Below are 24,068 nucleotides of genomic sequence, written 5' to 3'. Positions count from 1 at the left end.
ACTCTGAACAACTTTAGTAAGAATACCTATAGCAAGTCAGCCTTGAGGTCATTCTCTCCAACACAAAAACAGCAATTATTTCAGCCTACAGGCCAGGTTGTAAGAGACTGCATAGTAGCAAAGATGGTTGTCCTATCTGTAGTAGTTTGAAGTCATGATTAGTTTAAAAGGCTTTCTGAGGTACAAATAATAAAAACAAGATGTCATGAATGAAAAATCAAGGGTTCACTAATGTCCTTGTATTCATTCTATGTGGACTATTGATGGTAAATGGTAAATAGACTGTCTTTATAAAGCACTTTCTCTAGCCTGACAACTCAAAATGCTTCTACATCACAAGTCACATTAACCCATTCACACCACATTTATACACTGATGGCAGCAGCTGCTATGTAAAGCACCATCAGTATCAACTAATCCCTTTCACACACCAAATGCACAGCCACAGGGCCAGTTTGGTTATGTTGACAACTGACTCTACCACAGCCGTCCCATTAATATCTATAAATCAATTAATGAATGATTCATTCCATCTTAAGAATTTTGGACGGACGGAAGGACAGACCAACAAAACAAGATGTTGTCATTTCACATCATAACTTTTTGTTAACTAAGCTGTGTCACACAGGAAGGAGGGCTGTTGGACTGAATACTGACAATTTACATCACAGGCTCAAGAAAATATAATAACAGCCATGCTAAAATTCTGTACAACAGCACATCACTGAGCAGACTTTCTGTCGGTCAGTCTGTCTTTGTTATTCCTCATCATTTTGATCTTCATTGTTACAATGATACTGAAGCTACTGTTATCACTGAATCAGTCTATCAACAAACATAAGTCACATATTCTGCTTAGCCCCGTCTCTGTTGTTAGAATCAACTATCAACATTGGTATTAACAGTTGCCTTGGTGTTGTTTTGACCAAACATAACTCAAGTTAAATAAACTTTATTCATGGAAAGCATGTAAGTTGGGGACAGCTGTTGGTTGCAAGACCGTCACTTCCCTTATTTCACTGTGCATCTGCCCATATATAAGCATGTTGGGGAGAGTAAGAGAGCAAGCTGGTGTGCAAGTGATCCACACTGATGAGGCTTCTCTGTCACATACACAGTTATGCAAACGGATGTCATATGGTGGCAGTGCTGTGTGTTAATTCCAAACTGGTTTGATGGATCACCCAACAACAGACTATTATTTTTGTTTTATTCAATTATTAATTTGTGCGCTCTACATAAACAACTTTTCAACTTCATAGGAACTTGACAGTTGCCTAGATAGATACACATTTTATCAATTTATGTTGCCACAATTCAGCTGCTCTATATCATACATTCATGCTTCATTAGTCCAGACTAAGACCGTTTGTTGTGATGTTATCTGACATAAAAAGAGCAATTAAGTTAAATATCACAGTACTCTGCTCTGATGACAAAAACAACTTGAAAGAAGTGTGCTGCAAAAATCCTTTTCCTTGGATGCCTTGTCTTTAAATTGTAGCTGCATGATGGAAGTGTTGAAGCATAACAAATCCCCTTATCTTTCTTCTCCTTGTTTTGGTATGCCTTTCTCTCATACAGCTCTGTTAGAGGTCATACTGGCCGGGAGAGACTGCTTGGTGGCCGGAGATTCGTGCTCGAGTGATGAGACTTGCAGTCCGCGGCTGCGAACTCTACGGCAGTGTGTGGCGGGTAATGGCAGCGTTAAGCTCGGCCCCGGCGCCAGGAGTCAGTGCGCCAATGCAGTGTCGGCTCTATTGTCCAGTCCCTTGCACGGCTGCCAGTGCAAACGAGGCATGAAGAAGGAGAAGAACTGCCTTAGCATCTACTGGAGCCTTCATCAGTCCATCATACATGGTCTGTTCTGTCTGGATAAACTAATAAATCATATCTTTGCTTTATTTGTACAGATTTTAAAGACAACATGCCGAAATGATTGATGTAAATACAGATAACTTATTGTGACTTTTCTACCTTTATTTTCAGGACTTAACCTGGTGGAGAGTTATCCCTACGAGATGGTGCAGAGGGATTACGACTATGTCCGCCTAGCCTCTATTACAGCTGGCAAGTTCACCTACTGGATTAACTTTAACATTATTTACACAATTTTACCATTTAAAGATGTTTTGTTCCTGAAAAGGTTTATTACTCTATTGATCTTTCTGTTCTTTCAACACAGTTACACAAGTTTAACCCATCATGTTATCCAGCCTCAAACATTTGTCATATTGTTAGGGGGCACCGTTCTTTGTTTTCTAGATTTAGTCCCCCAAAAAGAGAATAAAAACGAATGAAATTTGGGGCGCTGGTGGCCTAGCAGTCTAAGCGCCCCACATACAGAGGCTACAGTCCTCGTTGCGGGGGTCGCCGGTTCAATTCCCGGCCAGTCGACCATTTCCTGCATGTCTTCCCCCACTCTCTACTCCCCACATTTCCTGTCGAATCCAATAAAGGCAAAAAGACCCAAAATATAACTTTAAAAAAACAAAAAAACAAATGAAATTTACAGAACTATAACTGTCTGTCACGTATGTTTGTCAACTAAATTGAGCTTATTCTTATTTTAAAAACCTGAGTAAGTTTGCCCCTAATGACTGAGAAGCGTAATCTAATCTTGCTCAATAACTCTTGTGTACTTGCCATGAGCGTCACATTCACGGTCTACAGCCAAGTGACAACCTTTGGCCATGAAATATGAAGTCAATGCCAAAGTGTGAAAATGAGTGACCACTTGAGGCTGGCGGCAGAAACACCGGAAACCACATACACACTCATTCTCTAAAGCCCATCTTTGCAGTAAATATAAAAATGTTTACAGCCTGTTACAAAAAACAGTTTTGGTATGAATAATTCATATCTTTATCGGTTCACACTGTATGGTGGGTGATTTTTTTATAACTTGTTATTTTTGAAAATATTAAATTATTGCATGTTTTGCCTTAATAAGGGCATGACTGACTTGATTGACAGCCGGGCCTGTAGCTGATAACTAAGAGGCTAAAGAGCCAGCCTCAACTCCACGCTTTTGCGTCACACTAGAAGGACTGAAGTTAGGATGAGTCAGCATTTTCATATGACAGCCACCAACGTATGATAGGCTTCAAAACTCTGCTTCAGAAACAATGGGTGATGTCAGTGAGGCTACGTCCATTTATTATACAGTCTATGTCTATAGCACAGATACACAACGCACTCCTCTGGTATGAACAAAATCTAATTTAATATGTAATGATATATGTTCTACTGGCCATGGATTCAAACAGTGTATATTTATCATCTTAGTGGAGCAAGAACCAGATATCAAAATAAGGTGAAATCAGCATCTTAACCCCAACCTGTTTATGTTTGCTTGTGTTGACATCATTTCAATCCTCCTACGGTTGAAATGATGACAAACATCACCAAGAAGCCTTTTTTGTAGTAAAATAAATGAACATAAGTGGATGATATAAAAAAAGGGGAGGGGTTTGTAGGACATATATTTGATGAGATCACACAGTTCTGAGAAACAAATGCTGACTCATTCCTAAAGCAAACAGTTTAAAGAGGGCAGCGTGTTGCTCATTTCCCAGGCAGCATGTATACAAAAGGTTCATCCAGACACTGGCACACCAAGAACCAGGGTTCCCTCCAACACCAGGCATGAACAGACGTAAATTCAGGCTCGTTTTATTAACTCATATGACAAGGGGAGAGGAAGTTGTTGTAATATTTTAGAGGTGGATCAGACTCTGTATTCATTTTCCATGCTCTCATGCATTACTTAACAACAGAGCTGTCGGAAATCCATATGAAAGCCTGATTGAACCTGAGATAAGAAACTTTAGACTGCTGTTAAATCTGCCAAAACTATATTTTCCTGGTTTAATAAAACAAATACAAAGTAGAATAAAGTATTGACGCACATTTGACAGAAGTGGAGAACAGTGAAGCACCTGCAGCAAACAGAGGACGGACGTCACTCTGCTGGTACTTTAAATTAAGATAATCAGTGGAACACAAAGCAGAAATCATTGTCTCTCTGATATGCTTACAAGAAACATCAGAAGTTAAATTTGGCATTTATTTGTAGAGGTGTTTCAAGTTTATAATATGAAACCTGGCTTTCTTCATTTGCAGAAAAGCCCAGACACAAATGTCAACTTTTAAAACAAAACAGACTGACAGCGTGACAGACAATGATGAAATATGAAGAACCAAGTTTAAACCCAATTTCAATTTAACTTTAGATTCAGTTTATGATTGAAGTTAAAAGTTGGTCTGCGCCATTTGAAATCTTATTAAGACAGTCTGTTTATTTTAATAATAGACGAAGAGCTAGATATACAAATACATCAACTGGTCTTTCATACCAAAAGAAAAGACTCCTCTCTTCTAACACTTGTTTTGTCCTGGTCCTCAGGAAATGAGGCTCCAACATCCAGCCACACAACCTCCCTAGAGCGGACTTTAATTCCAACCATTTCAAAACACTTTCAAGATAAAATTCTGAGCATACCGAACAACTAAACAATAGATTACATACAACACAGCCTACATGCGCTCTTAATCCTCTACACAAAACACTTTCTCGCTCTGTTGCCATTTCTTTTTCACCAATACCATTTCCTTTTTTATAATCTTACTTCCATTCACAGACTCTGATGTTGGCATGACAACTGTGAACCGCTGCCTGGATGCAGCAAAGGCTTGCAACGTGGACGACTTGTGCCAAAAGCTCCGCACAGAGTACGTCTCTGCTTGTATCAAACCCACTGCCAAGTCGGGCCTGTGCAACCGGCCTAAGTGCAACAAAGCCCTGCGCAGGTTCTTCGACCGCGTACCTGCAGACTACACCCATGAACTGCTCTTCTGCCCGTGCACGGACACGGCATGTGCGGAGCGGCGGAGGCAGACTATAGTGCCCAGCTGCTCTTATGAAAGTGGGGAGAAACCAAACTGCATTACACAGATGAGGATCTGCAATGCTGACTATGTGTGCAAGTAAGATCAGAGCTTAACAGAAGCTTCTAATTGCCTCCCATTTATTTCAGAGGAAGCCTTTCTCTCACTTCCAACATATATTAAAGTTATCACTCACATAGATGTGGTCTCTTATGCACACAATAACATATCACTACAATATGATATCCATTTTTGTGCTTAATGGTCCACCTCTTTTCTCAAGGTATCGCATACCCGTTTCATGGTTCCCAGCATGATGAAGTATTCCTTGGATATAGATTTCACATAAACTCACCTTTCGTATTTTGGGCCACAGTTGTTCAGTATTATGTCCCTTTGAAACCAAATAAACAGCCATTCAATCAACAGAATGACCCGCTGTTTTACCCTAAAGCTTTCCACCACCACTGGTTAGAACACCCCAGAGAGGCTGTTGGAATAACACATTAAATATTTAGCGCAGATAAAGAGCCAGATGGATCAGAGTTATCGCTCATTGCTATCTCTGGTCATGGCCATTATTTTTCACAGCCCCATTACACTCAGAGGGCTTTACTAATGATCCCAGGTCTGGGGATGAAATATATTACTCTTTCTATCACTTTAACATTACAGTCCAATGCTTTCAGTCTCCACCAGTGGCAACAATATTTCTTCATGTCATAAGGGGGAAACTCTTAATTAAATAAAAGTTACATTAGACAGGATGTATGTGAGAGAAGCAGCAACTTTTTGCATTAAACAACATCAGGGTGTGTTTTGTTTATCTAACCAGTGCATGTTGTTTCTTTAGGTCTCGTCTGGCGCAGTTTCAGTACGACTGTGAACCCACTGAATCGTCTGCCAACGGCTGCAAGCAAGCAAACTATGGGGCCTGTCTCCTCGCCTACACAGGGCTCATAGGTACGTGTACACCTGTGAGAGAGACTAAATGGGAAAAATGAAATGAAATTCTGTGTAGGAGAAGGAAAGAGGCAGCATCTCAGAGATGACATGTGGGCCATATGCTGTTTCAGTGAAGGGAAGGGAATATCATGTGGTCACAAGACGAAGCGAGAGGATGAAATAATAAACACAGAACAGGTAAGGACTGAGTGAGAGAAGAAAAAACTTCACAATCTAAACTAAGAAGCAAAGTTTGAGAACAAACCCTTCATTCCAGAAAACAGAGGCTCTTTTTAGAAGGTTTTATTTGTTTGATAATAGTCAGTAAAAAAAGAAGAGCCCATTGTTTTCCACGCGCAGAAGACAGAACCTAATGCATTTCAAGAACCTCAAATGGTGCCCCTCAGCACAAACACACTTGGCCTCTTCATTCCTGTCTTGTACTTATTAAAGCACTTGAAATCCAACCTCCACGATGACTGAAAGAAAAAAACTCAATGCCAGAGACAGCTGTGACGTAAAGAGGGAAAATCAGCCTGCTTCTTAGAATTTCTCCATTATATCTATTGAGCAGACGCATAGCCAGTCTGACCGACAATAGCAGCAAATTATCTCCCACCATCAAGTACACCAGGTCAGCATGTCGGAAATGCATCCTCCATTAATGTTTCAGATTATACAGCACTATGGATTCAGTGTAACAGCTCAAAGAAGAATGAATATTTAATACTAACTGAGGCATGCTGTGGTCTCTCTACAGGAAGTACAATCACTCCAAACTATGTCGACAACTCTACGTCCAGCGTGGCTCCATGGTGCTCCTGCTCAGCCAGTGGGGGACAGAAAGAAGAGTGTGATACCTTCCTGAGATACTTCACAGACAACATCTGCCTCCGTGAGTTCCACTCTAATCCTAGCGTGCTTGAAAGTTCTGGATCAGGTTCATAGGGAAGGGTTTGAAGAGAGATATTCAGGAGGAAAATACTTCAATAGAGTCTTGTTTAACCAGCCATCTGCAGAGTAATGACTTTGGTATTTTACTAGTCATGACTCAGTCATTTACAATTGAATGCAACCAAGTCTGTATTTAGGAAACTATGATGGAGTGAGATACTTCAGAGACCATAGATTTTCTATTCACCTTCAAGGACACAAACTGCATCATCAGGCTGTTACAATGTACAGTTAGCTGCTGACGTGATACACACCTTCCAAGCACTATTTCTTTATCACGCTTAATGCGAAGACTCAACTTGTAACTGAGAACAAGATATGACTCCAATGTCTGTACAATATATAAAGCAGCAACCTAGGGTGCTTAAAAGGAAGCCAATGCGGAAGTGCAAAACACTGCAGTTCCCTGAGTGTCCATTTGGGGCTGGCTGTAAAAGCCAATGAATCTCCATTAGGTCCAATGTTAAAATGCTATATTTACTGCAAGATTCAAAGTGTTTACAGCCTGGTTCAGAAAGCAGTTTTTGGTATGCAGCTCATTTGGTTATTTGTTCACACTACACAGGGGGTGAAATCTTGTATAATGCATCTGCTGTGGTTTCATCAAGGTTAAGAGTTTTGCATAAATCTGCATAATTAGGAGCATGGCTGAGTCGACCTACAGGTTGGCAGGTTGTAGATGTTTGTCAGAGGGCTACAAGCCTGCCTTGACAACTTGCACCCACCTTTGTTGGGCTTTGAAACTTCTATGCAGAACTGATGTTTTTCTTCACAGAGACTTCACTCATGTTTTATACAGTCTACGCAATGCAATACTACAGCTAACATTTGATCAGCTTGGCTAAGCATAAACAAGAGGAAACAGCTCGTTTGGGTCTGTCCAATGAAATTCCAACCATTATTGTTCCAGGTGATACGTCTTAAAGGTTTTTCTCCAACCAATTTAGATTTGGGGAAAAAGGAAACCTAAGTTGCAATCTATATGTGGCTGTGAGGATTTCTTCTTTGGGAGCAGTGAAAAAAAAACTCTAATCCTGTAAGCCCAATTTTGTACCAGCTGAAAACAGCTTTTTTAAAATCTGAAATTTAATTTGGACCCCCTTAATCTCACTGTTAACAAAGCAAACTATTTAGACTACAATAACTGTTACTCAAATACCTCCAGTGTTTGCTTCATTTGTATGGCTTAATATCATTCTGCTCCACTGCTGGTATACAGCCAGGCTGATTTAATTACAAAAATGTATAAAAACTGGATTCCTCAATCATAATCATTTATTTTCATGTGCTGCATGATGGTTTATTTATACAGACTTCATATGAAATTAAAGTAAATAAGTCCTGTTCGAGAAGAAAAGAGTTGAGGTGGATATAATGAGATTCAGTGAACCAGATGTTTCCAAGCATGCTTAAACAGCAGCAGAGCAGAGGAGTTCGACCCACATATCCTTTATGCTTTTATGTAGAATAAGAATATACTTTCTCTCTCTCTCTCTCTCTCTCTCTCTCTCTCTCTCTCTCTCTCTCTCTCTCTCTCTCTCTCTCTCTCTCTCTCTGTCCAAGTGTCTCTCTACTTCTTCTTTCCCTCGCCCCCATTTACAAGTCATGGGCTCGAGTTATTAATCATCTCCTTCATCATGCCGTTTCCTTGGTTATTTCAGCCGAGTGTTCAGACAGTCACTTCTGAGAGAATTAAAAGTGAGCTTGCTCAGTGATTGTTAGGTAATTGTGTATATATTAACTCTCCTCCAAACACCCCATGCACTTTTTTAAATCATGAAGGAAACCATTAGAGCCAGCTCTTGAAAAAGTAGTTTAGAAATCATTTCAGACTTAAAATGTATTAGTATTTGAACAAACGTTTCATCAACTCCTTGAATGACCCCCCCAGAATTATCTAATAGATTAATTATTCTTTGCAATGAGGGCTAATGTTACTGCACTCTGTGAATGAAGACAAATAGTTATAGCAAGTTACAGTCAGTGTGTTATCATCACAGAAAAAATGTTGCTGCATGTGTGCAAAATTTTCTTCGTACAGCTGGATGTGACATTACATCTTTCCCAAGGAGGTAACATTCATGCAACAGTCAGGATTATTAAATAACACTACTGGCTAGATTTCCAACAGACTTGGTGATGAAGTGTGCTATAGGTCAAAGAATGATTCATAAGTTTAGAACCAGATCCTCTCCAACATATTGACCAAATTAGTATACCAGTGCTTGCAAAAGACCACAGTTTTTGAAACACCTCACAGCGATCATGGAGGTCTCCATGAGGCAGTAGAGCTACACACAGGACTTGAATTGACTTATTACCATCACACTGCATGTTTATTATATGCAGGGAAGCTCAGACATTCTTCACAGGTGGTTGCAGATGTATTAGGTGCAAGGGTTGAGACCATAGACTGTATAAAATATGGAAGTAAGATCCGTGACATCACCCATCTGTTTCTGAAGCGCTGTTCTGAGGCCAGTCGGCGGATCCTCGATGAACTGCAGTTTTTAGCACTTCTGCATTGGACTCATATTTTTAGACCGGAGGTTGCCGCTTTGTTGAGACATTTAAAATCCTAGTGTCCAAACTTGTAGTAGCACAGTATGTAGGAAGGTATCTCTTGACTGACCATCATCAGACGTTGTGTTGCTACAGTAACTTAAAGCTACAATAGTAATCAACATAAACAACTAGTAGTTAAAGAAGCAATATGTATTGAAAAGATCAGTACACACCATTTGTGATAACAGCTACCATTTTTCATTGTGCTCAGTCTAAGCTTTTGAAAATTGTTTGTGCAGGTAAGGGTGTTTCCTACTTTCCAAAAGCGTGCTTGAAGTTTTTGGAATTCCTATAGTTAAAAATGTAATAAATAAATACACATCTTCATCCATTTCCCACCCATTACCTACTGCTCAAGCCAACATGTTTGCATATCATAGAAGAACAGTGAAGGTCCATGCCTTTTGTTTCACGATCCAAAGCATTGTACAATCATATCTTTAACTTGACATGTTGATGGAACCATATGAAATGCCAGAGGATTCTTTTGATGAGGTTACATGAAATGTGTAAAAAAATAATGGCAATCTGTCCAACAGTAGTAGTAGTTTTGTGATTTTGAGTGAATTATCACTCAAAATCAGAAAACTCAAACTTGTGATGGGGCTAGAGTGGATGATTCACTGAAGTCGATCACCTGGGGTTATTCCACTACATTTAATCTATCCACTATATCCTTAACATCTTTATTTAACTGAAGGATTCTCCAAATACTTAACTGATTTTCAGCCACAGAGCCACATAGATAGGTTGGCTAAAAATACCTTCAAACACATGATGGTGGGCATGGCTGAGCTGGTCAAGAAAATCTTGACTTATAAGACTACATAGAAAAATTCAACCAACATGTTGAAGACTCCATGTCTCTAAGACGGTAAACTGAGCAATTTAGGGTCCTGACAGACAGCAGCAGTAAATAATTTATGTTACAAGTTAATAGACACAATAACACAGACTAAAGGTGAGCTCATAAAGTAGTGTTCTACAAGGGTGTCTTGTAATTTATTGTGTCCCTGGTTCTTCTGGCCGGTTTCCTAATGATAATTTTATCCAAACGCCACATTTCCATCTCTCTTACGACCTCTGCGCTGCTGTTGAATAATTAATGGTCCTTATTATTGACCTCAGCGGGAAGATATCTATCATTGAACCTGTACACACTTTGAGAATCTTTGCTTGGTGTGTGCGCCGAGGTGAATCTTTGGCCAGTCTTTCCTCGGGCCCCCTGCCTAGAAAAGATACAGAGCGAGGTCTCAGAGTTGTTTGGCCAGTGCAAATGGTCCATGAGTTAATGAGGTCGATGTGGAGAGGCAGGTGCAGTTTGGATACTTGAAGAGAATACTGAGTATTTTCTGTTTTCTTTTCTCTCACTCTCTCTCGTTCTCTCTCTCTCGGCTCTGTTGACCAAACCCAGACTCGCTCTGACCCAGCAAAAAGCTCTAATGCAAAATTTACAATGCAGAACTGGAGGGCATCTGCTGTGATTGAATAAGAAATAAGCAAATGCAATGAAAATGTACAGTAACGAGACAGTGTGGCTGAAGTCTTTCTTTTTTCGCTGTATGCCTCATCTTTCAGGGAACGCTCTCATGATGTTTGGAAGTGAATCAGACCTGCAGCCGTCTGTCAGCCAGCCCAGTGCACCCAGCCCCAGCCCCAGCAGCAGAGAAAACAGGAGCCCCACTTCTTCACAAGAAACTCTAGAAACTATGAGGAATATTCTGGATACCATTATACCAACACAGGTACGCAGTTTTATTGTCCTGGTTAGTGTTAAGCAGGTTTGTACAGTGAGACATCCAGCAGTGAATTATCTCTAACATGATGAGGAGCCAACTTCTTCTAGCTTTAATTATTTTTTTGTTTGTTTTATTACACTGCAAAGTTGAATAATGACAAGCAGCTGTTCATGTTTTCAAGTTAACTATGACAGTTCAACTCAGCATTTCCAGGGCCAAAGTAAATAAAGCAATGCTGAGGTCAGACTTGAGCTGTAACAATACCAACATTTTAAATGTTGAATATGATACCATTAAAAATCCATCTCTAATATCATTCCAGCTCCTATACCACAGCAATAATAAAATGAAATCCTGGACCCCCAAAACTGAGCAATTACTGCTATCCTTACTGTCAGTTTTATCATTAACCCGGAGAAAGATTATTACTTTCCTGTCTTTATTCCAGAAACTTGATTACCTGTAACTCAGAGAGCTGTCTGTGAAAACTTATATGGGACTTTCCAAGAAAGGGGGGGGTTTAACAGATCTTTCTGTCTCCTCCCAGGCTCTGGGTAATGAACTACTAGTGGGCCAGCCCACCCTGCCATCCAACTCTGCTTCGCCTTCCAGCCTAATGCTTCAAGCTGCCGTCAGCCTTCTGTTGTTGCTCCTTCATCTGCTCAACAATGGACACTAAAGACTGCAGGGGTGCGTGCCGAAGAACCTCCATGCTCTGAGCAGATGGAAGGACCGGTGCAGTTCAGAGGAAAATGGACCGTGTGGCATTCCTCCTCCCTCTAAATATGTACAGCGATTCTGTTTTTTCTATTTTTGTGTTTAAGTGGTCCAGTTCCACCTGCCAGTGCTCTCCCTCACAGTGTGAGAGATTCCTGCAGACAGAAGCCAGTCTGTACATTTGTACATTGTTGTTGCGATCAAACAAAGCTGAAGTGAATTCAGAGTGCCACCCCTGTGGCCTAACACGGCTCTCAGCTTCCAAACTGTATCCATTTTCAAGAGTTACCATGAAAATATACCATATATATGTATGATACGTAGACATGAAGTATGTCAGTACCTGTGAAGATTTGTATTAAAAACAGAAGCTCTTATTTCAAATATTCTGAAGGAAAATGGTCAGAGTAAACCTGTGAACTTTGCTTTGTGCTCAGGCACAGAGTGATTGGAAAGCTGCTGAAGCATGTGGGGCTCTAATACTACTCTCCTCCAGTGACTGAAAGAGGACTATTATTTCTGATCAATACTGGAATAGAGGAGGCTGAGAGACAATAGAGCTGCATTTTGCTCAGACATCCAGGACAAATGCCCCTATCCCTTAATGTCCAGCAGCGCCATCTAAAAGATATGTGGTCAACCTGAGTACATAAGATAAACCCTGACCTGATAATAGTCCTCTCCATCAAGATGGTTGTTCTTTGTCAAACCACTGTGCTATTGCTAATACCATGGTATCTGTTAAAAGAAGTCACAAATCTTTGTTTTATCTTTTTGGGCCTAAAGGGAAACAACGTATTGGCCGAAATACAAGATGACTCTGATTTAAAGACGACCCTCCCACCACCCCTCCTTCTACGCCAAATCTTAGAAGAAGATTTTTTTCTGAAGACCAAACAATTTTAATTGGCAATGATGATAAAACAAACACCATGAATGTCTTTTGAAATTAAATTGTCACATTTAAATGGAATAAAATGTGATTACGTGTAAATGAAGCACTTGTGTTGTCAGTACTTTCACACCATAATATTTAAAATAACCAGCAGTCTATTGGACGGATGACTGCTCTGGTAATTGGCATACCTTCGATCTGATTTCTAACAACATACTAACACACAAAATTTGAGACCATCTTTCTGTGCTCTCTGGGTGTTACATTCTGTGACATCATATCAATTGTTAACTTTCTGTGCTGCATCGTAACTCGACCTTCACCGGATCTCTCCATCTTTCACTCCCTTGGCTTATAGCGATGAGTCACAGCAGACCATTCTGCCCCCGTTTTGATTTCTCCACCTTCTGTAAATGTGTCTGAAACGAGCCATTTCAGATTTCCGCGTTTTTGTTACGTCACAACGACATCCGGTCTTTAACGGAAGTCAGAGCTCGGAGATTGTTCAGCCCATAGACTGTATAAAATACAACTCAACTTCTCCTACGTTTTTCATTACCTGCACACGTGTGCTAACAAGGAGCTTAGGAGGGAGGCATGCTAGTTGTAGGCTGTCTTAATAAACACAAATGTCGGTTTTACTCCCCACGTCTGCAGATTTGAAGATCTAGTGGATGAGTTTTATTTATCATGGAAAAGTGCTAGCGCTAGTTAGCATAGCCACATAGCTACATGTTCGTAGCTGTGTACCAAGACACACGTCGACATACTGACAAATAAAACAACAAGAAACACAAAATCTGTGACCAATTGTTCAGAAAGGTCCTGCTGCAGGCGCCTCTCCGTCAGGATCAGATTCTGGATCAGATTCAGAGGGTTGAAGTAACGGGGGTCTGTGAGCAGCCGTGTATATTCAGCCAACATGTAAACATTAGATCAACGTGCTGGAGAGCCGAGGCCACCTCCACTTCCTGAGGGGGCGTGGTCAGAGAGAAAACAGAGTGTTCTGAGCAGGGCTGAAAAAGAGGGTTTTTCAGGCATTCCAAAATCTGATTTCAAAGTGTTTTTTTGAACATAAACTTTACAGACATGTTTTGGGGACCTCTTAGACCAATATATATTGATGAAAAGAGCGTAATATGTCACCTTTAATTCTCACTGTGTACGTGATAGTTGTTATTTCAGGCTTTGAGCTCTTGAGCTGAATGGACTTATCAAGCTCACCAACACCACTATAGAGCCATGCTGGGATTCGACAATATGAAGGATTCTGTATTTTCTGTATTCTGAGAACATATCAGTAAAGTTCTCAGATCCTTATTAGCACATTAGCATGGCTCTAGTTTCTTACAGCAGTATCTTCAGGGAAGTGACAGAAAAAAATTTACTTTGACTGACATACACTCTGCCAGCTCGGATGTGGTATCGGGGCATTGTACAGAGGCAACAACATTTTCTTTTAGCACTGCTCCATTCTAATGCACATACAGTCAATGACAGATATCTGCCAAAGACTAGTCAAGGCTGGAATTTGAATCAATCACATCAACTCTGCTTTAAAGAGCAATTTCTATCAAAAATGTGCGCATTGAACTTGACAGAATATTCGCTGGTAAAAACAACAAAATAGGGCCAATGCATAAGAACATCAATAGTGAAGTAACTGGGGAGAGTTTTTCAAGAGTACAATATAATTTCCAAAATCTAAGAGATCAAAATATAGTTCAGCTTTTAAAATAAAGTTCAGACTTTAAATGGCATATTTATAGCAATCACCCTCCATTCTTTTATTGCTTACATTTCTGATCTTGTTTGTTGGCAACAGACAATTCACTGCACCAGAGCTTTCAACAGTTTGCATAATCAACACCTGATTGAGACACAGGAGGATTTAATTATCATCTTGTTGACATTGTTAAATGTGAAGAAAAAACAAAAGCAGCTGTCAGGGAACAAGACTGCATTGGATGAGAAGGGGAGAATACTACGAAGTAAATCAAGGACTAATGGCAACAATTACAGTGAAGCATATTGTCAGTGTTAGTATTTTCAACTTTGTCGAGGAAGGTAATTTGCGTCAGGCTCAAAGTAAGGAGTCAGCTACAAAGAAAGAGCTTATTTGTGATAGATAATTTTGGAATGGGTCAAAAAAACTGCCAAAAGTAAGTCAAGCATGCAATACTGTTGTTTGCAGCATGGTAATATTTGACCATGGGTTTTGACGTAGAAATAATCTGTGGCAGTGACGTCCAATGTACAGCACCTGAACCTTTCGTATTACTGCAAGTGTAGATAGGAAACAGATTGCTGTGATGAATCTTTATACTTGAAATATGATCTGATCAGCTTATACGTACGTATATTCCAGATTCATTACTCTATGACTGATGTCATTTTCTTTGTGAAACACTGTGTGCTAAAAACTAGCATGGTTGGGAACCAAACTGCAGAAGTTCACTCAGAAAATCTTGTCCCGATAAAAAAACACAAGTTTTAATGAAGATTTAAATACTGTTTTAATGTGTATTTCAAAGTGTATCTAAAGTTAATACAAGGTTAACAAGTTTAATTTTATCAATGAACTGGTTCTTTTAATTAAATCTCAAGTTTTCCCTCCAAACAGTTTCCTTGGGGCTGGGTGGAGTGGACTAAAACCACTTTGAAGGAATACTGTCTGATTTGGTTAAAACCTTGTATTCACATTGATGGCAAGGAAGCATTAACTAGCATCCATTGAGGCGAGGAGGACCGTGGAAAAGTGCTTTTATAGTGTAACGAAACTCAGTGTTTTCAGGAGCCTTGATTCTTACGTGCTTTCCATCAAGAGATCGAAGACGATTAGAGAAGATCCATCTCTCTCTAAACCTCCTTGCTGTATACTTCCAGATCTCCTCTCTCTATTTTTTTTTTTTTTACAGTTCTATCTTTTTGGTATTTCGCCTTTATTGATAAGACAGTTTAAGAGAGACAGGAAACGTGGGAGGCAGAGAGCTGGGGAAGACATGCAGCGAATGGTTGCGGCTGGGAGTCGAACCAGCTACCTCTGCGATGAGGACTAAAGCCCCTGTATATGAGACGCGCTTCGACCGCTAGACCACTGGCGTCCCCAGATCACCTCTCTTGAAACTGGCATACATTTTTCTTTCAGTTGGAGCAAGATGTGGTCGCAAGTCCCCCTAACAATCTTCCCCACAGTGCTGATGCCCAAAGTAAAACTGCTGGGGATGTTAGTAAATGAGTCCCTGATGCTGAGGTTTCTATCGAACAAAGATGGTGAAGCAGAGGTGAGCGAACCATCATGATTGCAACAATCTACATAAATTGGTTCATTTAAAGCCTTTACATTATTGAAAAACCACTTAAAAAGAAAATGCTCCAATGATTTTACAAATTGAAGCTTTTTTATCCATCAGCGCAAGAATCCATGGCAAGATACAGAAAAATAAGAACAATTAAATGAAGGTATTCATGTATGATGAAGGGCTACTTCATGACCCCATTCACCCCATCACAGCTATTCCAGTTTCCCTGACTGCGGTCTACAACCTGGATCACATAACAGCTTGTCTTGTCGAATGCTGTCCTATGCTTCTCTTAAATGAGTGTTTATGTAACTACATTTTAATTCATTGACAGTGGAACAAGATAAAAATATACCATCAACATCAAACCCACAGAGAACAGAATATTCTAAACTCATCAGTGGTCTTACAGTCAAAGAAGATGAAGAAAATTGCCTTTGACGACCCAAGTAAAAATAATTGCAGCCTTTGAAGATCAGGCTATGTGAAATGCTTATTGGTGATATGCATTGTTAAGATGATGAAGTCCTTGACAACTCAAATACATGTCACTATGAATTCTATTTACGGTGTATTGCGTTGGGGACTGGTTGATAAAAGACATTCAGGAATTCAACCAGTAAAGAGCTGAAACTTTGTTACATTTACTTCATGCAGTAGAACTGTTAAACTTATTACATAAAACTTGATAAAGTGGCCTCCAGGGTGCCTCTTCTATTAAAAAAATAAGTAATAAATTGCCCTCTGATGCACCTCTTTGAGTAAAGAACACAAGATTAAGCACCCTCCTGGGCACCATTCTAGTGAAAAGAAAGAGATAAAGTGCCCTCCAAGGTGCCACGTTCAGTTTATAAAAACGAAGACGGTGTCCTCCAATGCACCCTCACAGTGAAGAAAGCTTAGAGAGGTTCTCCAGGATACCCTTCTTGTAGGGGTGGGCGATATGGATAGGACAAAAGACTTTCACTGAACAAATCTGGGTGTAGTCATGGACTTTTAAAATCACATTAAGACCATTACAAAGTCAGATTACTACCAAGTTAAAGCTGGAGTAGGACATCCTGAGAAAGCTGCAGCAGTTAGCTTGATTTTAAAGCACACAGCCGAACAGAGCCCTCCCCCTCCCTTCAGGGCAGCCTGAGGGGGGAGGGACACGCCTCCAAACACATGAACACCAATGGCAGACTACAGCTGGAGGATGACGTCACGATAGTTAGCTGTGGAGAGGCGAGCGATTGACTTTATCTTCGAAGGAAAACATGTCTGACTCCCATGTAAGTGAACCGCTTATATTACCACATTAAAAAATAATGTAATTAGTTAGAATGCACAGCATAGCTTCCATGTTAGCTTTACTTGTTTTTTTTGATCATCTGAATACAGCTAGAGTAAGTTGTTACGGACTGGCTAATAACTCCTGGCTAGCCAGAAAGATGGAAACAGTATTGTCAGCATTACAACTAAAGTCGGTTCTGAATGTTTATTTTGATTTAGCATCGCATTTCATGATGTTTAGTTACTAGACGGCTACAGTACCTATATATTTATTAGCCTTCACCATTGTTGACAGTATTCATTTTCGTGTAGGAACTACAACATATTGACTGTTTTTTGTGTTTGTTACAGCTCTCATGATGACTGCTGATTACGATCCTGAGCCAAGCACCTCAGGTCAGAGAGGACGAGACCGGGGTCGAGTGCAAGGCAGAGCCAGACGAGCGAGCGGGAGAGCAACGACCGGGGACGAGCTCCAGATCCTGGGGACAGCAACAGAAAGTTCCACCGTGCTGCACAGACGGGTTGTTGTCTGGCAGCATGGAGCACTTGGTTCAGGTCATAGAGTAGTAATACCTTGTTGCTGTATCTGGAAAATCCGTGACCCTTACCCAGATCCACACGGACAGTATAAAGGTTTCAGTTGGGAGTGAATGAAACTGACATGATTACATACAATACTTTTATGGTGACCCTTTAGTTCCTTTGTATATATTTTGTATTTATCTTCATGTAAAAAAATACTTGAGTGTGCTGTGTATTCATTTGTTAAATAAATCTTTAAATTTACACTGGCCTTCTCTCTTCAAATTACAATACAACATTATACACAAATAATTGCAATATCAAAGAGTTGTTTTACATTTACTTTTATTAGAAAATGTATTACAGAAATAAAAATAATGGCTGTTGAAGGTAAACATGTTGGCGTGGATCATCCCGCCTCCTGGTTCTCTTCTTTGGCATCCCCCCAGTTGCAGTCAGCCTTCTGTGCAGGATTGTGCTCTGGAGGTCTGTGATGTACTTGTAGTCCTTATCCACCTTCATTGTGTACAGGCTCCACTTTTTTGACTTCTTGTTAAATATTGTGCAATACCTGACATAGGAGAAAGAATCAGAAGTTTAGTCAAAGGTTCTCATTATCTTACAGCACTGTGCATTTGATTTCAATCATAATAACCCTTCCTTCAGCCATATATGTAAACAGTTATTTCTTCTAGCCATGCAAGGAGTTGACGCCACTATCACTAGTGTGTGCTTAGTACCTACTGCAGTGTGCATTGTGCACATATGGTACATATACTGTATTTCCTATTGATATCTTGAATATTATCTAATATTTTCTGAGTAAGTGATGTCAAAATGTGCTCTCTCCCTCCTTGGAGAGGGAGACTGTGCCCACAGATTATTAATACAATTATTCTGTGTATTTGATTCCTTGTTGAACACTTTTATTTATGCTTTCCTTCACCAAACCAAGCTTTTAGAGAAGCAGCTAACATTCACTGATTTTTTATCAGCCAAACTTTTTGTCTCTCATCTCTTTAGTCTGTATGGTGTCTGCCTGTCCTGCTGTGGTCTCAGATTGCAAATTAGCATGCAGATCACGTGAAGTGAAAGAGAATAGTTTGGATTTTATTTTGTGCGGACACTAAAAAAAACCTTCTGCGTACGTAAATCAAAAATAGCTCGTAATAAAAAGCAGAGCAGTATTTATATCTCCACGCAAGCAGTGGTCAAAGCAATGTTCATGTTCATGGAGTTCTTATCGGGCCTGAAACTCACCGGTCAGAGGGGGACCCACCGGTCAGAGGGGGACCCACCGATCTGACCCACCGGTCAGAGGGGGACTCCGTTGAAACACGGGACGCAGAGGCTTGTCATCCGGCCGGTCAGCCAATCATTGCGCTCGGTGGCGAATGAATGGTTGGACACTTATTGCAGTCTAGCTGCTGACACAGACAACTGAGATTTCTCATCTCAGTGTTAGATCACTTTGTGTATTACTCCCTATCGATGTATACATTGCTTTTTGCTAGTGATTGATAAAAATGTATCAAAATAAAATGTCCTACTCCAGCTTTAAGAAAAGGGTAAAGGACGGATGTGTCAGCAGGACTGAAAAAATGGTCCATGCAGTCGACTTCATTTATGCGTCCTTACAGGTCTCCCTAAACAATCAATCAAGACATCGTCAGCTCAGAACACTGCAGCTACAATCAAAGAATGTGGATCACATCACTTCAGTTCTGAGGGCTCTACACTGGCTGTACACCGGTCTGTCAGAGAAATGATGTCAAAATATCGCTGCTGGTCTACAAAGCGCTGAATGGTTTAGAGCCAAAATACATCTGTGAGCTTCTCATACAATACGAACCATCTCAACTGCTCAGGTCAAGGACTGGTCTGCTTTCTGTCCCGAGAGTCAGAACCAAACAAACACGGAGAAGCAGCGTTCAGTTTTTATGCTCTAAGTGTCTGAAATAAATTCCCAGAAAATGTCAGGTCTGCTGAAACTGTCGGTTCTTCTGAATCAAGGCTGAAGACTCTCCTGTTTACAGCTGCCTTATATTAAATTATATCAATACCTACTTTTATTGCACAACACTGCATTTCTTGTTATATTTTAGCTTTAGCTTGTTTTTGCTGTTTTATTTTCTCTCTGCTTTGATTTTTAGGTCTTCTTTTAAGATGTTAAATGTTTTCTTACATTGTGCTTTTTCTGACCTTCGGTAATTCTCAATTCATGAGTTAAGCACTTTGAACTCGTGCCAAGTACAACAGACATATAACAAGAAAGTTGACATGGATAAGACTTTAAGTACTCTCAATCTCAGACTTTTTATGTTTCATCTTGTTTATATCCATCTATCCACAGTGTGATCAAACTCAAAACCTCCCTTGATATTTCATTATTTGCTGCTAAACCTGTACTGTTTTATAGACTTCCCAGACCTCTGTTTGGGATTTAGATGATTAATTAGTGTTTATGTTAGTCATTGACCTTGTTTCAGGTCAAATAACTCATTTTGATATGAAGCAAAGATGATTTACTTCTTATCTTTGTAATCAGCACAAGGTGGAGGAGGAGGCCTATGAATAAGGACGGTTAAATATCCTTACATGCACAAAAAAGAAGAAATGTTATCCACACTTGTTTTTGCCGAATTCACCCCTAAAATGCTTTTTATTTTTCTGTAACCTTCATGACTTGGAAAATGCTGTTTGGATTCAATCACCCCAATCGCCCTTGCCCCTTCATTCACGGCACTTTTTTTACCAAATGGCGGTTTTGAATCCAGGACAGATCAATAGCAACAATCAAATGTTGCTCGAGGGTGTCAAAACCTCTTGCCGTTTTCCACTGGATCATTTTACCTGCAACAAATCAACACCCTCACCACTTTTTTCACACTCCAAGCAATTCTTGTGTTTTCTGGGGTTCATGTTTGTGGGGAAGAAATGAAATTGATTCCACCCACTAATTACTGTAAACACCACAACAAAGAGCAGCCACAGCGTCTGACATGTGTCAGCTTTATTTTCTCGCTGCTTTACCCACCAGCATAATGACTTGTTAGCAACCGGGACATGATTTTGCTTCCAATTATAAACTTGATTTAAACTCACTGTAATCATAACAAAACCTATTCAATATTCATATTTCCAAGCTTTAAATCAGAAAAGTTAAAGATAAAGGAGTAATCACCATTATTCAATAACAGAGTGACAGCAGGGTCTGAACTCTTCACTCTGTTGAAGCAAAACAAATTGATTTCTGTTGCAAGCTCTCATTAGAGTGTCAATTATGAAAGTTTTCATGCAGAGATGTCATGATATTTCCTATTAAAATGAAAAGAAAGCAGGACTGAAATATGTTTTGACACACATATCCACTTCAGCATAAGTAATGGCACCATTGGCAGCTGAAATTAGCTTCAGCATATTTCGGAATGTGGCAAACAGGATGAAGTTAATGTGAATAAGAATGCCTGCTATAAAAAAGTCAAAGAAGCATGCAGCAGGTTAGGCTTGGGAAACTAAATACCTCAGTGCAATGACTCAAATTGTGTCTGTATATTATGTCCCTGTCTTGGAGACTGTAATCCCTAGAAAGAGGTTTGTTTACTCAATTTGTTTTTTAATCAGTTTAACTCAGTGCTAGTAATCTGTCTGAAGGGCATCACTTGTGTTTCTCCTGCAAGAGTCACATCCTGCCGCTGTTCAGTCCTCACAGAGGAGAATCTACAAAATCATTATTACACTAAATGTGACATTTAGATTATTTCACCTAAAAACAGATATCTTGTTTTAACCTTGAGAGGCGGAAATGTTACTCAAAGTAGATTTCTTGAGGTAATGCTTCCTCATTACTGGAGATTTTGTCATGTTTGATACAATCACAAATCCTCCTCACACTATCACTAGATTAATCAGGAATGTGAGTAGCATCTTACGAAACCAGAGCCCTTCCTTGTGTTTCTTTAGTGGATTCTGTTGTATGCTTAGTTTTTAGCATATCAAATTGGTTGCATTGAACATAGCTCTACTTCTACCGCCTCACGAAACTATCATACTGCATATTTAAAATGGCTTTGGACTGTTTTCTCTCTTTAGTTTAAAATATTTCCACACTGCTGACATTAAAGCAATGGGGTAGCTCATCCTAATGTAAAACACTGTCCTGTGTTTAGTTTGTGTTTTCCACTTTTTGAGCCATGTGTCCCTGGAGAGTTACCGTAGGCTGCTGTAAAGCTTGTTGTTGCTGTAATCTGCCTGGCTGTGCACATGTGTGCTCTGCAATAACATTCAAGCCATGGCTGGAGCTTCTCATCAATGTCCCGTTTATTATCTTGTAATTGAGTGTATATAGTCAGGTGAACTCAGAATGCTCTGTTACACTTGTGTGTTTGCGTTCAGGTGCAAATTGCACTCAGTGACAGCTGACGGAAATGATAGGTCAAGATCATAGACTGTTTAAATAATGGACGTAATATTCGTGAGGTCACCCATCTGTTCCTGAGCGCTGTTTTGAAGCCAATCGACGGCGGCAGCCATATTGGAAATGCGGAACTCAACCAGGCATAGTGTGACGTAAAGAGGCAGAGTTTAAGCCTCCTAGTTCCCGACCGGGAGTCAAGTCAGTCATGTTCTTATTTGGGCAAAAACTCATAATCTTAATATATTCTGAACTGTTGCGTTAGAAAGAAAATCACCCCCCGTACATTGTGTGCCGATAGAGAAATTAGCTAAGTAGAGCCAAGCCGTTTTTTGAACCTGGCTGTAAACATGTTTATTAATGCTGCAAATTGGTGTGTATGTGGTTTCTTGTGTTTCAGCAGCCAGCCTCAAGTGGATTATCGATGAATTGCAGTTTAAAACACTTCAGCATGGGCTTCATAGTTTGAGACCGGAGGTTGCCGTTCGGTCAAGATCCGCCCAAATGCCAATCACCTATCAACTAAAAAATGCTGGGATCAGCTCTGATGAGATTGGGATCGGGACATCCTAGTGTAGCCAGATTTTCCAAATGTAGAACAATCTACTGAGTGACATCAAAGCTGGTTACAGCCATCATCACAAAGACACACTTTGAAGTAAGCACTTCAAATACAAACAGCTAACATAGCTGTTGATTACAAAACAGATTGAGTTCATCACACACATTAGCATGGATACGGCCAGTTCTGATCTTCTCCTTGTGATAGTAGATAGTTTATTCCCTCTTCGTATAAAATATGTTTTTTTTTATGTATCATGATTCATGAAAGACACCTCCAGGTTGAAAGGTCTTGAATTCTACATTAATATAGAAGAATATCATCCCTAATTAATGGCTTTCTCTATTTGAACATGTGGATCTGTTCATATTTATAGAACAAAACTGTGTGCCTTTCAATCTTTGACAAGTGTCTCCAAGGCTTGAATAGACTATAGCGTTTCTTTGCATTTCTACTCCTCCAGATGTACCAGTGTGTTCACGTTTGTCGGCTCACATTTATGTTTTTATGCAGGTTCATGCATGTGTATGTGAAGCATGTAGGCGTGTGTCTGAAGACATCTGTTTTTATGGCTGTAATCTGTGTGTATCCATGCATATCTGTGTCTTTATGTGTGGATTCATGGATGCACAACAAGAAAATCTGGCTCAGGATTTTTTTTTTCTCATGCTATTGTTTTTGTTTTCTGACAGCGAGAAAACTCAGCGTCCCTGCAGGGATATGTACATGTCTTTAAACTTTACAGGTGCATGTAAGCATGTAGACTAAAGTCTCACCCTGTGTGACTTCTTGTTGTAGTTGCCAGCAGCTGCACAGTAGGAAATGCCTTGATGTCCCAGAGCAGGACGGCATCAGAGAGGGAGCAGCTGGACAGTAATGACTGCCCACTATTCTCCAATCCTTCACTGGCCTTTAGCCCTATGGGCCCCGACTGTGGCCTCATGGGAGCTCACTCGATTGCTTGATACTTGGAATCTCCCCGTGGAGGCCATTTCCTGAGCAAATGTCTCTCCTCAAGAGGCTCGTCACAATTAATACCGCAGTGTTTTATGGTGAGCTGTTCTGTTGTACCATGACACACAATCACAGTTACATGCACAGCAATCGCTTGCACTAAAGTAGATAAATGTGGGAATCACCTTGTTTATGAATGACTTCCTCATTGCATTATTGCCATTAGGATTTACTTTTAGTGTCATGTTGAAGGCAGAATTTGCAGCGTTGTTGAAATGCATGCTTAACACTGACAGGTATGTTATATTATTAAATCCAACTAGGGATGCAC

At 40.1% G+C, this 24,068-nt stretch overlaps 1 protein-coding gene and 1 long non-coding RNA gene across 2 annotated transcripts in view; one reads left to right on the top strand and one right to left on the bottom strand.

Annotated features, from left to right (window-relative positions):
• LOC117817269 overlaps positions 1 to 24,068 on the bottom strand; it is a 78,271-nt gene that overhangs the window by 40,073 nt on the left and 14,130 nt on the right. The window lies entirely within an intron of this gene.
• On the top strand, positions 1,462 to 12,736 carry gfra4b (GDNF family receptor alpha 4b). Its single transcript, XM_034689868.1, has 7 exons — positions 1,462 to 1,860; positions 1,990 to 2,070; positions 4,644 to 4,989; positions 5,744 to 5,853; positions 6,596 to 6,730; positions 10,933 to 11,099; positions 11,641 to 12,736. Exons 1-7 carry the CDS (start codon positions 1,509 to 1,511, stop codon positions 11,770 to 11,772), a joined length of 1,323 nt encoding a protein of 440 aa, XP_034545759.1. The 5' UTR covers positions 1,462 to 1,508; the 3' UTR covers positions 11,773 to 12,736.

The sequence above is a fragment of the Notolabrus celidotus genome, chromosome 8 (assembly GCF_009762535.1).
Source record: "Notolabrus celidotus isolate fNotCel1 chromosome 8, fNotCel1.pri, whole genome shotgun sequence".
NCBI lineage: Eukaryota > Metazoa > Chordata > Actinopteri > Labriformes > Labridae > Notolabrus > Notolabrus celidotus.
Note: the sequence above shows the minus strand (reverse complement) of the source record. Positions and strands in the feature narration are given on the sequence as shown.

Excerpts from the sequence above, each read along its gene's own strand:
- gfra4b (XM_034689868.1), top strand. The coding sequence starts at position 1,509 with ATGATGGAAGTGTTGAAGCATAACAAATCCCCTTATCTTTCTTCTCCT. Across the intron at positions 1,861-1,989 it reads TCATCAGTCCATCATACATG|GACTTAACCTGGTGGAGAGT; the intron begins GTCTGTTCTGTC and ends CTTTATTTTCAG. Across the intron at positions 6,731-10,932 it reads CACAGACAACATCTGCCTCC|GGAACGCTCTCATGATGTTT; the intron begins GTGAGTTCCACT and ends CTCATCTTTCAG.